The sequence below is a fragment of the Bombina bombina genome, chromosome 8 (assembly GCF_027579735.1).
Source record: "Bombina bombina isolate aBomBom1 chromosome 8, aBomBom1.pri, whole genome shotgun sequence".
NCBI lineage: Eukaryota > Metazoa > Chordata > Amphibia > Anura > Bombinatoridae > Bombina > Bombina bombina.
The window spans coordinates 134,515,110-134,531,897 of record NC_069506.1 but is presented as its reverse complement, the minus strand read 5'-3'; the positions used below and the strand labels follow the sequence as shown (position 1 = coordinate 134,531,897).

At 42.1% G+C, this 16,788-nt stretch overlaps 1 protein-coding gene across 1 annotated transcript in view; it reads right to left on the bottom strand.

The window, feature by feature from the left end:
* The window catches only part of TRIM28 (tripartite motif containing 28), a 253,485-nt gene that overhangs the window by 55,242 nt on the left and 181,455 nt on the right, over positions 1-16,788 (bottom strand). Inside the window, exons 11-13 of the mRNA XM_053691009.1 lie at positions 8,236-8,263; positions 8,089-8,131; positions 7,802-7,997 (exon numbers count right to left, since the gene is read on the bottom strand). Coding sequence (XP_053546984.1) covers positions 7,802-7,997; positions 8,089-8,131; positions 8,236-8,263 — 267 coding nt within the window. The remainder of the gene's footprint in view (positions 1-7,801; positions 7,998-8,088; positions 8,132-8,235; positions 8,264-16,788) is intronic.

Genomic DNA, 16,788 nt, shown 5'->3' with positions numbered 1-16,788 from the left:
GATTTGAATAAAACCCCAAACCTTGTTCCTGAAAAGGAACTGGCATGATTACCCCTGAAGACTCCAGGTCTGAAAAACTTCAGGAAAGCCTGAGCTTTTACTGGATTTGCTGGAATACGCGAGAAAAAAAAACAGAATTTATGTTTACCTGATAAATTACTTTCTCCAACGGTGTGTCCGGTCCACGGCGTCATCCTTACTTGTGGGATATTCTCCTCCCCAACAGGAAATGGCAAAGAGCCCAGCAAAGCTGGTCACATGATCCCTCCTAGGCTCCGCCTACCCCAGTCATTCGACCGACGTTAAGGAGGAATATTTGCATAGGAGAAACCATATGTTACCGTGGTGACTGTAGTTAAAGAAAATAAATTATCAGACCTGATTAAAAAAACCAGGGCGGGCCGTGGACCGGACACACCGTTGGAGAAAGTAATTTATCAGGTAAACATAAATTCTGTTTTCTCCAACATAGGTGTGTCCGGTCCACGGCGTCATCCTTACTTGTGGGAACCAATACCAAAGCTTTAGGACACGGATGAAGGGAGGGAGCAAATCAGGTCACCTAAATGGAAGGCACCACGGCTTGCAAAACCTTTCTCCCAAAAATAGCCTCAGAAGAAGCAAAAGTATCAAATTTGTAAAATTTAGAAAAAGTGTGCAGTGAAGACCAAGTCGCTGCCTTACATATCTGATCAACAGAAGCCTCGTTCTTGAAGGCCCATGTGGAAGCCACAGCCCTAGTGGAGTGAGCTGTGATTCTTTCAGGAGGCTGCCGTCCGGCAGTCTCATAAGCCAATCGGATAATACTTTTAATCCAGAAGGAGAGAGAGGTAGAAGTTGCTTTTTGACCTCTCCGTTTACCAGAATAAACAACAAACAAAGACAAAGTTTGTCTGAAATCCTTAGTAGCTGCTAAGTAAAATTTGAGAGCACGAACTACATCCAAGTTGTGCAACAAACGTTCCTTCTTTGAAACTGGATTAGGACACAAAGGCGGCACAACTATCTCCTGGTTAATGTTTTTGTTAGAAACAACTTTTGGAAGAAAACCAGGTTTAGTACGCAAAACCACCTTATCTGCATGGAACACCAGATAAGGAGAAGAACACTGCAGAGCAGATAATTCTGAAACTCTTCTAGCAGAAGAAATTGCAACCAAAAACAAAACTTTCCAAGATAATAACTTAATATCAACGGAATGTAAGGGTTCAAACGGAACCCCCTGAAGAACTGAAAGAACTAGGTTGAGACTCCAAGGAGGAGTCAAAATTTTGTAAACAGGCTTGATTCTAACCAGAGCCTGAACAAAGGCTAGAACATCTGGCACAGCTGCCAGCTTTTTGTGAAGTAACACAGACAAGGCAGAAATCTGTCCCATCAAGGAACTTGCAGATAATCCTTTTTCCAATCCTTCTCGAAGGAAGGATAGACTCTTAGGAATCTTAACCTTGTCCCAAGGGAATCCTGCAGATTCACACCAACAGATATACCAAATTATGTGGTAATTTTTCTGGTTACAGGCTTTCAGGCCTGAACAAGAGTATTAATAACAGAATCTGAGAACCCTCGCTTTGATAAGATCAAGCGTTCAATCTCCAAGCAGTCAGCTGGAGTGGGTCGAACGGACCTAGAACAAGAAGGTCTCTCAAAGGTAGCTTCCATGGTGGAGCCGATGACATATTCACCAGATCTGCATACCAAGTCCTGCGTGGCCACGCAGGAGCTATCAAAATCACCGACGCCCTCTCCTGATTGATCCTGGCTACCAGCCTGGGGATGAGAGGAAACGGCGGGAACACATAAGCTAGTTTGAAGGTCCAAGGTGCTACTAGTGCATCCACTAGAGCCGCCTTGGGATCCCTGGATCTGTACCCGTAGTAAGGAACTCTGAAGTTCTGACGAGAGGCCATCAGATCCATGTCTGGAATGCCCCACGGTTGAGTGACTTGGGCAAAGATTTCCGGATGGAGTTCCCACTCCCCCGGATGCAATGTCTGACGACTCAGAAAATCCGCTTCCCAATTTTCCACTCCTGGGATGTGGATAGCAGACAGGTGGCAGGAGTGAGACTCCGCCCATAGAATGATTTTGGTCACTTCTTCCATCGCTAGGGAACTCCTTGTTCCCCCCTGATGGTTGATGTATGAACTTGGCCCTCGCTAGCTGAGGCCAAGCTTTGAGAGCATTGAATATCGCTCTCAGTTCCAGAATATATATCGGTAGAAGAGATTCTACCCGAGACAAAAGACCCTGAGCTTTCAGGGATCCCCAGACCGCGCCCCAGCCCACCAGACTGGCGTCGGTCGTGACAATGACCCACTCTGGTCTGCGGAAGGTCATCCCTTGTGACAGGTTGTCCAGGGACAGCCACCAACGGAATGAGTCTCTGGTCCTCTGATTTACTTGTATCTTTGGAGACAAGTCTGAATAGTCCCCATTCCACTGACTGAGCATGAACAGTTGTAATGGTCTTAGATGAATGCGCACAAAAGGAACTATGTCCATTGCCGCTACCATCAAACCTATCACTTCCATGCACTGCGCTATGGAAGGAAGAGGAACGGAATGAAGTATCCGACAAGAGTCTAGAAGTTTTGTTTTTCTGGCTTCTGTCAGAAAAATCCTCATTTCTAAGGAGTCTATTATAGTTCCCCAGAAGGGAACCCTCGTTGACGGAGATAGAGAACTCTTTTCCACGTTCACTTTCCATCCGTGAGATCTGAGAAAGGCCAGGACAATGTCCGTGTGAGCCTTTACTTGAGGAAGGGACGACGCTCGAATCAGAATGTCGTCCAAGTAAGGTACTACAGCAATGCCCCTTGGTCTTAGCACCGCCAGAAGGGACCCTAGTACCTATGAGAAAATCCTAGGAGCAGTGGCTAATCCGAAAGAAAACGCCACGAACTGGAAATGCTTGTCCAGGAATGCAAACCTTAGGAACCGATGATGTTCCTTGTGGATAGGAATATGTAGATACGCATCCTTGAAATCCACCTTGGTCATGAATTGACCTTCCTGGATGGAAGGAAGAAGTGTTCGAATGGTTTCCATCTTGAACGATGGAACCTTGAGAACTTGTTCAAGATCTTGAGATCTAAGATTGGTCTGAACGTTCCCTCTTTTTTGGGAACTATGAACAGATTGGAGTAGAACCCCATCCCTTGTTCTCCTAATGGAACAGGATGAATCACTCCCATTTTTAGCAGGTCTTCTACCCAATGTAAGAATGCCTGTCTTCTTATGTGGTCTGAAGACAACTGAGACCTGTGGAACCTCCCCCTTGGAGGAAGCCCCTTGAACTCCAGAGAATAACCTTGGGAGACTATTTCTAGCGCCCAAGGATCCAGAACATCTCTTGCCCAAGCCTGAGCGAAGAGAGAGAGTCTGCCCCCCCACCAGATCCGGTCCCGGATCGGGGGCCCGCATTTCATGCTGTCTTGGTAGCAGTGGCAGGTTTCCTGGCCTGCTTTCCTTTGTTCCAGCCTTGCATAGGTCTCCAGGCTGGATTGGCTTGAGAAGTATTACCTTCCTGCTTAGAGGACGTAGCCCTTGGGGCTGATCCGTTTCTGCGAAAGGGACGAAACTTAGGTTTATTTTTGGTCTTGAAAAGACCTATCCTGAGGAAGGGCGTGGCCCTTGCCCCCAGTGATATCAGAGATAATCTCTTTCAAGTCAGGGCCAAAGAGTGTTTTCCCCTTGAAAGGAATGTCAAGCAATTTGTTCTTGGAAGACGCATCCGCTGCCCAAGATTTTAACCAAAGCGCTCTGCGCCACAATAGCAAACCCAGAATTTTTTTCGCCGCTAACCTAGCCAATTGCAAGGTGGCGTCTAGGGTGAAAGAATTAGCCAATTTAAGAGCACGAATTCTGTCCATAATCTCCTCATAAGAAGAAGAATTACTAATAATCGCCTTTCCTAGCTCATCAAACTAGAAACACGCGGCTGCAGTGACAGTGACAATGCATGCAATTGGTTGTAGAAGGGAACCTTGCTGAACAAACATCTTTAGCAGACCTTCTAATTTTTTATCCATAGGATCTTGGAAAGCACAACTATCTTCTATGGGTATAGTGGCGCGCTTGTGTAGAGTAGAAACCGCCCCCTCGACCTTGGGGACTGTCTGCCATCAGTCCTTTCTGGGGTCGACTATAGGAAAACAATTTTATAAATATGGGGGGAGGTACTAAAGGTATACCGGGCCTGTCCCATTCTTTACTAACAATGTACGCCACCCGCTTGGATATAGGAAAAGCTTCGGGGGGCCCCGGGCCTCTAAGAACTTTTCCATTTTACATAGTGGTTCTGGAATGACCAGATAATCACAATCATCCAAATTGGATAACACCTCCTTAAGCAGAGCGCGGAGATGTTCCAACTTAAATTTAAAAGTAATCACATCAGGTTCAGCTTGTTGAGAAATGTTTCCTGAATCTGAAATTTCTCCCTCAGACAAAACCTCCCTGGCCCCCTCAGACTGGTGTAGGGGCCCTTCAGAAACCATATCATCAGCGTTCTCATGCTCTACAGAATTTTCTAAAACCGAGCAGTCGCGCTTTCGCTGATAAGTGGGCATATTGGCTAAAATGTTTTTGATAGAATTATCCATTACAGCCGTTAAATGTTGCATAGTAAGGAGTATTGGCGCACTAGATGTACTAGGGGCCTCCTGTATGGGCAAGACTGGTGTAGACGAAGGAGGGGATGATGCAGTACCATGCTTACTCCCCTCACTTGAGGAATCATCTTGGGCATCATTTTTACTAAATTTTTTTTTTTTTTTTATGACATAAAATACATATAGTTAAATGAGAAGGAACCTTGGTTTCCCCACAGTCAGAACACAATCTATCTGGTAGTTCAGACATGTTAAACAGGCATAAACTTGATAACAAAGCACAAAAAACGTTTTAAAATAAAACCGTTACTGTCACTTTAAATTTTAAACTAAACACACTTTATTACTGCAATTGCGAAAAAGTATGAAGGAATTGTTCAAAATTCACCAAAATTTCACCACAGTGTCTTAAAGCCTTAAAAGTATTGCACACCAAATTTGGAAGCTTTAACCCTTAAAATAACGGAACCGGAGCCGTTTTTATATTTAACCCCTTTACAGTCCCTGGAATCTGCTTTGCTGAGACCCAACCAAGCCCAAAGGGGAATACGATACCAAATGATGCCTTCAGAAAGACTTTTCTATGTATCAGAGCTCCACACACATGCAGCTGCATGCCATGCTGTCCTCAAAAACAAGTGCGCCATACCGGCGCGAAAATGAGGCTCTGACAATGATTAGGGAAAGCCCCTAAAGAATAAGGTGTCTAAAACAGTGCCTGCCGATATAATCATATCAAAATACCCAGAATAAATGATTCCTCAAGGCTAAATATGTGTTAATAATGAATCGATTTAGCCCAGAAAAAGTCTACAGTCTTAATAAGCCCTTGTGAAGCCCTTATTTACTATCTTAATAAACATGGCTTACCGGATCCCATAGGGAAAATGACAGCTTCCAGCATTACATCGTCTTGTTAGAATGTGTCATACCTCAAGCAGTAAGAGACTGCACACTGTTCCCCCAACTGAAGTTAATTGCTCTCAACAGTCCTGTGTGGAACAGCCATGGATTTTAGTTACGGTGCTAAAATCATTTTCCTCATACAAACAGAAATCTTCATCTCTTTTCTGTTTCTGAGTAAATAGTACATACCAGCACTATTTTAAAATAACAAACTCTTGATTGAATAATAAAAACTACAGTTAAACACTAAAAAACTCTAAGCCATCTCCGTGGAGATGTTGCCTGTACAACGGCAAAGAGAATGACTGGGGTAGGCGGAGCCTAGGAGGGATCATGTGACCAGCTTTGCTGGGCTCTTTGCCATTTCCTGTTGGGGAGGAGAATATCCCACAAGTAAGGATGACGCCGTGGACCGGACACACCTATGTTGGAGAAAAAATCTTCTCACAGGATGTCTTACGCTGAATCCTATTCGATAAGGGTGGTGTGTACAGCGCCTAAGGCTGAGGACTAGACTAGCGGTGAATAATTGCTGACTTCTTAAAGAAAGCACTAAGAGTCAGTATTTATTTACACTATATGGTGCATGGGAATAGTACAGTGAATCACAATAAAATAACAATAAAACTACTCATGGATCCATGCTATTAAAACAAAGATTCTCATACATATAAAATTGCTGATACATCTAATTGGAACCTGTTGCGAAGTTGAGGCCCAAATTGAACACAAAATTGGTGAAGTGCAAACTCCTGCAATTGCTTAGTGTATACATACTTAAAATGTTAGTGGCAAAAATAGAAAGGAAATTGTGTCAATCCAAAAATGAAATGATAATGAGATGACAAGTGGAAAAATGAAAAAAAAATATGAGGTGATAACCAATAAAAATATATGTAACAACAAATCCAATACTTGTAATCCAATGGGTTAAATAAAAGTCAAAATATAAGTCACTGGGAAACCTTGTGTGTTGATGATGATGATACTCCAGGGGATCCTGGGTGAGTCCTGAGGCACAATTGGCCACTTATCGTCCTTGAATGTCTCTGTAGAAAATATGTGACATAGTATAGTAGGTCCAAAATATAAGAAATAAAAGGAGTAATGCTTACCAGTAAGTCGACACGTTTCGGCCCATAACTCAGGCCTTTATCAAAACTGGTTTAATAATGCTGGTGATCCCTTTAAATACCTTTATGTAGTGGGCGTGTAGCTGACCTTAATCCAAACCCGATATGAATTCAAAAGTAATTAATTCATCCTCCATACTGAAGAGGAATAAACATCCCCGTCAGCCGTTAATGTAGAAATGTAAGCTGTTGGGAGCTGGGACACGCAGCATGCAGGATTCACCGTAACATGCTGAATATAAACCTCCCCTATGGCTGTTAACTGTAGTTTATTGCCAGCCGTTAGGAGCCGGGACGGACCAAACATGTACATTCATGCTGAAAACGACTAAGCCCCGTCGGCTGCCATCTGTTAATACAAGCCAAAGGGAATAGAGAGCATGGCAGAAGATTTTTTTCAAAAACAGAGCCACTCTCACGTCCTAGCAGCCACTGCCCAATAACTTACCCTTCTCTTAGGGATACAGTTACCCATAAATATATAAAGCCAAATATTTCTGTGTACCCACTCCAGAAAACAAAATTCAGCACTTACCTGAAAACCCTGCACGGCAGTAAGGCAGTCCACCCGGCTTAAGAGGCTCCCAAGTTCTCCTCGCATTGGCCTGTGGAAAAACAAAAAGTACTGAGTCTCTCTTCCCTCAGACTTTTGCAGGTAGGGTAGCAAAACATGTATGGGAGGCGCAGTGAGAATAATGTCCCACAAGTTCCCATTGCTTTAAAGCCACCAAATGCTTCTCTTTGTACTGAGACTGATCTGGTCTAGGCTACACCCCAGAACAAAGTAGTACACTGTGGCACCACTTTTAAAAATAATAAACTCTTGATTGAAGAATCTATAACACCTCACTTTGCCTCTTCCTATCACTAACACAGGCAAAGAGAATGACTGGAGTGGGAGGGAAGGGAGGAGCTATTTATACAGCTCTGCTGTGGTGCTCTTTGCCTCCTCCTGCTGACCAGGTGGTGTAATGCCACAAGGATGAAATCAGTGGACTCATCGTATCTTGAAAAAGAAAACTCCACTAATACATGTAATACTCTGCAGTATGTAGAACTACTTATTTGTGAAACATTAAAGGAAAATTATAGTGCAGTGTCTGATTATTCTATATACAGCCCCCCCAATAGTTAAACTATTCATACCTTTACAACAGCTCCAGCAGGCAAATTGCCTCTTTCGATTACAATTAAGTTATAATCTTCAGTGGTATTTCCAGGAAACACTTTAAAAACAGGTGGCTGAGTGTCAGGATTAAGGTCAACATCCAAGCGCTCCAAACTGACACGAGGAACTTTTTTCAGAAGTTCGTTCACATCTCCACCGTCTGAGCTGCGACCTCTGAAATATTTATACAAAAATCTAATAAAAAAAATATGATAACGAAAGTAAATTAAAAAACTATAGATTAATATGCAAGTAGTCTTTATACCTTTTTTGGCCTACCAACGATTCAAGACCAGAAGTTTCTCCATCTGAAATATAGGAGGGAGAAAGGGTAATTTCCAAGCCTATATAAAACTTGTGTATTCGTTATTAAAATAAGAAAAAAAGATTGTAAACCATGCACTCAACATACCTGCAGTGCCATCAATTTCATCAAGAGTCTGTAAAAAAAAAAAAAAAAAAAAAAAAGCATTTACTTATTGGAAGTAAAAAAAAAAAACACACTGTATCTTGCAAAGCTTAACAAAGTTTAAATTAACCATAATAAAAGAATTATTTATAATGTAAAGAGTTCACGTGCAAGCATGTGGGATTAAAGTCCAATCAACTAGAAGGCAAAAAAGACTTTACGTCAGCTTTTAATCCCTCTCACATATAGCCAAAAAACAAAATAAATTTATGCATACCTGAAAAATTATTTTCTCTCTTGGCAGTGAGTACATGAAATCTATTCATAACCTATGGGAAATACTTCACCTGGCCAGAAGGCAGCAGAAACCCCACAGTTTCAAATATCCCTCCCACTTTCCATACCATCTCAATAGTTCAAGCCGAGGATAAGGAAAAGTCCAGATAGAAGGGGGTACAGACGTGCCATAAGACTGCTGCCACTACGATTAATTCAGGGCAGGTTCGTGGACTCACTGCCATGATTTTTTTTATCATCAGGTAAGTATATATTATGTACTATGTTTTTTTTAATGGCAGTGAGTCCATGAAATCCATTCATAACCTATGGGAAACAAATACCCAAGCTGTGGAGGAGGAAATTGACGTTTAGAAAAAGAAACAAATAGGTACTAAGCACTGCCTTTCTCCTAAGAGATGCCTCAGCTAAGACAAAAACATCAAAATCTGTAAAATTTAGTGAACACATGCAATGAGGACCAAGTAGCTGCCTTGCATATCTGTTCAACTGAAGCTTTATTGTTAAAGGTCCAGGAAGAAGACACCACAAGGATAGAATGTGCAGTTATTCGCAAAGGAGGCTGGGCTGCTGGTCCGATTCAACATACACCAAGCAAATCAAACTTCTGAGGCAAAAGAATAGAGTAAAAGTTGATTTCTGACCTTTGCGCTTACCAGAATGTAGGACAAAACAGCTTTATCTGCATGAAAACCCGGATACGATGGGTCACACTCAAGGGCAGATAATTCAGAAACTACGAGCAGAGGAAATGGCCAACGGGAAAAAAACAATCCAAGACAGGATAATAGAACGTATAGGCTCAAGCGGAACCTAAGAGAAAGGACAAGGCTCAATGGGTGAGAAAAGAAAAAATTTATGCTTACCTGATAAAATTTTGACACGAGTCCACAGATCTTAATTACTATTGGGAATACCACTCCTGCTCTGCAGGAGGTGGCAAAGAGCACCACAGCAAAGCTGTTAAATAGCTCCTCCCTTCGACTCCAGTCATTCAACCGAAGTTGAGAGAGAAAGGAAGAAAAGGAAATTTATGCTTACCTGATAAATTGATTTCTTCTATGATACGAGTCCACCGAATCATCCTTACTTGTGGGATATTATCCTCCTGCTAACAGGAAGTGGCAAAGAGCACCACAGCAGAGCTGTATATATATAGCTCCTCCCTTCCCTCCACCCCCAGTCATTCGACCGAAGGTATAGGAAGCGAAAAGAAGCTAAAATGTGCAGAGGTGACTGAAGTTTTGTAAACAAAAATATAATCTGTCTAATATGACAGAGAGGGCCGTGGACTCATCGTATCGTAGAAGAAATCCATCAGGTAAGCATAAATTTCCTTTTCTTCTACTAGATACGAGTCCACGGATTCAGCCTTACTTGTGGGATACAATACCAAAGCAACAGGACACGGATGAACGGGAGGGACAAGACAAATACCTAAATAGAAGGCACCACTGCTTGAAGAACTTTTCTCCCAAAAATAGCCTCCGAAGAAGCAAAAGTATCAAATTTGGAAAAGGTATGAAGGGAGGACCAAGTAGCAGCCTTACAAATCTGTTTAACCGAAGCATTGTCTTTAAAAGCCCATGTGGAAGACACCACTCTAGTAGACTGAGCTGTATTTTTTTCAGGAGGCTGCTGTCCAGCAGTCTCGTATGCCAAACGGATGATTCTTTTCAGCCAAAAAGAGGTAGCCGTAGCTTTTTGACCCCTACGCTTTCCAGAATAAACAAATAAAGATGTTTGACGGAAATCCTTGGTCGCTTGTAAGTAAAACTTCAAGGCACGAACCACGTCCAAGTTATGTAACAGACGCTCCTTCTTGGAAGGATTAGGACACAAAGGAACAACAATTTCCTGATTAATATTCTTATTTGAAACAACCTTGGGAAGGAATCCAGGTTTAGTATGCAAAACCACCTTATCAGAATGGAATATAAGATAAGGCGAGTCACATTGTAACGCAGAAAGCTCAGAAACTCTTCGAGCAGAAGAGATAGCAACTAAAAACAAAACTTTCCAAGATAAAAGCTTAATATCTATGGAATGCATGGGTTCAAACGGAACCCCTTGAAGAACACTGAGAACTAAATTCAAACTCCATGGCGGAGCAACAGGTTTAAACACAGGCTTGATTCTGACAAAGACTGAACGCCTGGGACATCCACCAGATGCTTATGTAGTAAAATTGACAAAGCAGAAATTTGTCCCTTTAAGGAACTAGCCGATAATCCCTTCTCCAATCCTTCTTGGAGAAAGGACAAAATCCTGGGAATCCTAACCCTACTCCATGAGTAGCACTTAGATTCGCACCAATAAAGATATTTACGCCATATCTTATGGTAAATTTTCCTAGTGACAGGCTTCCAAGCCTGATTCAAGGTATCAATGACCGACTCAGAGAATCCCGCTTAGATAAAAATCAAGCGTTCAATCTCCAGGCAGTCAGCTGCCGAGAATTTAGATTTGGATGTTGGAACGGACCTTGAATGAGAAGGTCCTGTCTCAGTTTCCATGGTGGCAGAGATGACATTTCCACTAGATCTGGATACCAAGTCCTGCGTGGCCACGCAGGCGCTATCAAGATTACCAAAGCCCTCTCCTGTTTGATTCTGGCAATCAGTCGAGGTAGGAGAGGAAAAGGAGTAAACACATAAGTCAGGTTGAACGACCATGGTACTGCTAGAGCATCTACCAGTACTGCTTGGGGATCCTTGATCTGCACCCGTAACTAGGAAGTTCGGCATTCTGACGCGATGCCATCAAATCCAATTCCGGTGTGCCCCATTGACGGATCAATGCTGCAAACACCTCCGGATGAAAAGTCTGACTACTTCGAAAACCCGCTTCCCAGTTCTCTACTCCTGGGATATAGATTGCTGATAGCTGGCAAGAGTGAGTCTCTGCCCATCGAATTATCTTGGAAACCTCTATCATCACTAGAGAACTCTTTGTCCCCCTTTGATGATTGATATACGCTACAGTCGTAATATTGTCCGACTGGAATCATATGAATTTGAATATTGCTCTCAGTTCCAGAATATTGATTGGAAGTAGGGACTCCTCCTGAGTCCAAACACCCTGAGCCTTCAGGGAATTCCAGACTGCACCCCAGCCCAAGAGGCTGGCGTCAATCACTATGACCCATGCTGGCCTGCGGACAACCACCAAAGAATAGAGTCTCTGGTCTCTAGATCCAGTTTTATCTGAGGAGATAAATTGCATAATCCCCATTCCACTGTCTGAGCATGCACAGCTGCAGTGGTCTGAGATGTAAGCGAGCAAACTGAACGATGTCCATTGCCGCTACCATTAATCCAATGACCTCCATACACTGCGCCACGGATGGCCGAGGAATGAACTGAAGTGCTCGGCAAGTAGTTAGGATTTTTACTCTGACCTCCGTCAGAAATATTTTCATGTCTACCGAGTCTCAGAGTTCCTAACAATGGAACTCTTGTCAGTGGAACTAGTGAACTCTTGTATATTCACCTTCCACCCGTGAGTTCTTAGAAAAGCCAACACGATGTCCATGTGAGATTTGGCTAGCTGTTGACGCCTGAATCAAAATGTCGTCCAGATAGGGCGCCACTGCTATACCCCGCGGCCTTAGAACAGCCAGAAGGGACCCTAGCACCTTTGTGAAGATTCTGGGAGCTGTGGCCAACCCGAAAGGGAGGAAACTAGTGTTTGTCCAGGAAGGCGAACCTGAGGAACTGGTGATCTTTGTGGATAGGAATGTGAAGATATGCATCCTTCAAATACACGGTAATTATATATTGAGCCTCCTGGATCATTGGTAAAATAGTTTGTATGGTCTCCATCTTGAACGATGGGACTCTGAGAAATTTGTTTAGGCATTTGAGATCTAAAATCGGTCTGAAGGTTCGCTCTTTTTTGGGAACCACAGATTTGAGTAAAACCCCTGCCCCTGTTCTAGTTTTGGAACTGGGCAGATTACACCATTTGTATATAGGCCCTATACACAGCGTAAGAATGCCTCTTTTTGTCTGTTCTACAGACAAAAGTGAAAGATGAAATCTTCCCCTTGGGAGAAAATTCTTGAACTCTAGTCGATACCCCTGGGTCACAATTTCTAATGCCCAGGGATCCTGAATGTCCCTTGCCCAAGCCTGAGCGAAGAGAGAAAGTCTGCCCCCTACTAGATCCGGTCCCGGATCGGGGGCTGCCCCTTCATGCTGTCTTAGTAGCAGCAGGGGGCTTCTTGGCCTGTTTACCTTTATTCCAGGTCTGGTTAGGTCTCCAGACTGACTTTGATTGTGCAAAAATCCCCTCCTGCTTTGTGGCAGATAGTAGAGGGTCCAGATTTAAAATTTCAAAAGGAACGAAAATTATTTTGTTTAGCCCTCATTTTAACAGTCTTGTCCTGAGGAAGGGCATGACCTTTACCTCCAGTAATGTCGGAAATGATCTCCTTTACTTCAGGCCCGAATGTTTAGATTTTGATGAAACATCAGCAGACCAAGACTTAAGCCATAACGCTCTACGCGCTAAAATAGCAAAGCCCGCATTTTTTGCCGCTAATTTAGCCATTTGAAAAGCGGCATCGGTAATGAAAGAATTAGCTAGCCTTAATTCTATCCAAAATATCATCTAATGGGGACGGTATTCACATAAAACTTTGGGGCTTGGTTAGGAGTTTGAAAATTAGAGAAATGTTATTTAAAAATAAGCAAAACTATACATTTATTTAAAAAAAAAAAAAAAAAAACTTTATGGGCTATATAAATAGATCTACAAAACATTTATGCAAAAAAAAAAATGTGTATAATGTCCCTTTAAGAGACTCCTCTAGAGCCTGGTTTCTCAACAGCCGGGCCGTGGCCCAGTACCGGGCCGTGATAGCCCTGCTGGTGGGCCCCGGCCTGTCATGCCCCCACTGCACACTCTTACCCCACTGCACACCAAGGGCAGACTGATACCAATCAAGGTCCCAGGAACACTGTCTCACACTGACCAAAATGTATTACATTTTATGCAAATGAACATGGTAGCCTCCCTGCCCTGCCCCCAACAGGCCCCTCAACCTCCAGAGCCAGGACCCCCAACATTAAGGTCCAGAGAAAGGGTACCCAACCTCCAGGGCCAGACCCCACACTCCATGGCCCTCACAGTGACAGACCCCTGCCAGGGCCCCTCTAAACCCACACTTTTTTTGCTTAGTTACTGATAGGGCAACTGAAAACTCCAGCTTCAGGAATGCACCAGGATCCATGGAGATGCCATTTGTGGGCCCCCCTACTTGCTGGTCCATCGGCCCAGGTCCTATTTGCCTGGCTGATCAGCCCGCCCTATCTATCTATATCTATATATCTACACATCTATATATATATATATATATATATATATATATATATATATATATATATATATATATATATATATATATATATATATACACATACATATATATATACACATACATATATATATATATATATATATATATATATATATATATATATATACATACATACACACATATACACACTACCGGGCCCTGGACATGTCTAGCTAAAATTTACCGGGCCTTGAGGTCACTTTGGTTGAGAACCACTGCTCTAGAGCCTCAAACCAAAAAGCTGCTGCAGTAGTTACTGGAACAATGCACGCTATAGGTTGTAGAACAAAACCTTGATTAATAAACAATTTCTTTAAAAGACCCTCTAATTTTTTTTTATCCATAGGATCTTTGAAAGCACAACTGTCCTCAATAGGTATAGTTGTACGCGTAGCCAGGGTAGAAATAGCTCCCACCTTAGGGACCCATCTGCCAGGAATCCCGAATGGTGTCAGATATGGGAAACATTTTCTTAAAAGTAGGAGGGGGAGAGAACGGAATGCCTGGTCTATCCCATTCCTTAGTAACAATGTCCGAAATTCTTCTAGGTACTGGAAAAACAGTGTAAGTAGGGACCTCTAGATTTTTATCCATTTTACACAATTTCTCTGGTGCTATTACAATAGGGTCACAATCATCCAGAGTCGCTAAAACCTCCAGGAGTAACAAGCCGAGGTGTTCAAGCTTAACCTTAAAGGCCGTCACATCTGAGTCTGTTAGAGGGAACATCTTTCCCGAGTCTGAAAGATCTCCCTCAGACAGCAAATCCCCCACCTCCAAATCAGAACACTGAGGGTACATCGGAGATGGCCAATAAAGCATCCGAGGGCTCAGCATTAACTCTAATACCCGACCTACTGCGCTTACCCTGTAAACCTGGCAGTTTAGATAATAACTCTAAGAGTAGTAGACATTACTGCAGCTATATCTTGCAGGGTAAAAGAATTAGACGCACTAGAAGTACTTGGCGTCGCTTGAGCGGGCGTTAAAGGTTGTGACACTTGGGGAGAATTAGATGGCATAACCTGATTCTCTTCAGACTGAGAATCATCCTGAGACACTTATCACCTAAAATATGTTCTTTGCACTGTAAGGCCCTTTCAGTACATGAGGGACACATTTTAAGTGGGGGTTCCACAATGGCTTCTAAACACAGAGCATTGACTTTCCTCAATGTCAGACATGTTAAACAGGCTAGTAATGACCACAAAAAGTATTGAACACTTTAATGAAAAACACAACATTCTGAAAAACGGTACTGCGCCTTTAAGAGAAAAAAAAAAAAAGCTTACAATTTTTCCAAAACTGCTTCAAAAAGTTATAACTCACAATTTAAGCATATGTGTGTCTTATCTGGCAGCCTAAGATTGCACCAAAAGTAAGGGAAAATTAACCCTGAGAAAAAAGCTTGCTGCCTTCATGTGAAATACAACTGCGCATCTAAGGCGCGAAATTAGGCCCCGCCCATCTTATACGATTTCTCTGCCTAGTAAAAAACCGCTGTAAAGCGGTATAGGAACTAGCCATGTGAGTTTTCATATACCCAATACAATACTGTCAGCCATGTGAAACCCTCCAGTGCCATCAAACACAAACGTTGGTTCATAAAAACGTTATTTGCCCCTGCACATAAAATAGTTTTCACTCAATTATGCAACCAGTGTCATTCAATTTTTAGCCCATAATATAACAGGTCCCAGTCACATCCCTTCATTGCATGTAGGATTACTGCTTACCCCTTCCCTCATGGGAACTATGTCAGCCGGTTCTGAAATACCACAGTCTTTTTTTATTTCTATAGTAAAGTTCTCACAACATAGGGGACAGAAAAGGATTGGTGGTTCCACATTCGTTTCAAAAACATAAGGAGACACTTTGTAGGGTCTCTTGGACCACTCTGACTCACATATAGCTGAATAATCAAATAAAAACCAACAGAAAAAAACGTTAGTCTATTTTTTAAAGTAACTTATTTATGTTATGGTCTCTAATTCTTAAAATGCAACTTCTTTATTTATGTGTGCAAACATGGTTGAATAGGTACACAATACTGTAAACTAGGGTTGCACCGATACCATTTTTTTAAGACCGAGTACAAGTACCTATACTTGTTTTCAAATACTCGCCGATACCAATTACCGATACTTTTTTTATGTCATGTGACAGTTTACCAAGCACAATACAGACTAATTATTTAATATTCCTTCTTTATAATTATGAAGGACTGTAGCTCAAAAGACATTATGAAATAATAAACAGGTTTTATTTGTCACAAAGTTCACAGAACATGTTTAGAAATAAAAATATTACAATAAAATATATTAACAACAACAATAAATAACAAATCTAAAATTGCAACCAACCAAAAGTGCCATACAGTAAAAAATAGAACAGAATGCTGTTTAATCATGGTGAACAACACTATGGGCTAGACTACATTTGACTGGTAAGCTTTACCAATGCTCTCATTACACATCCTACTCAATTAAAGGCTATGGAGGTGGAAATGTGAACAGAGCATTGGTAAAGCTTACCAATCAAATGTAATCTAATCTAGTCCTATAATTGCAGGATGAGTGTTCATTGGGATTAACTTAATTTTTCCTAGGAGTACTCTTCCTGCAATTATATAAGCTAAGATGTTCCTCAGAGTACAGTATGTTTTGAACATAATTGTGCAAGATGAGAACTAGCAGTATAAAAGGCAATCTAGCAATTGGAATAATATTTCAAAAGTTAGTGGCAAGTTCTTTTTAAGGAACATAACAGAAGCATCTCTGCATGTTCAGCTATAAGTCTGTTTTTGCTATCAGTAAGGAGGTTCAACTTTCCACACTACTGCATGGGGCAGAAAGATATTTTTGGGCCATTTTAGCCAGAGGTGGAAAGTTCAGTTT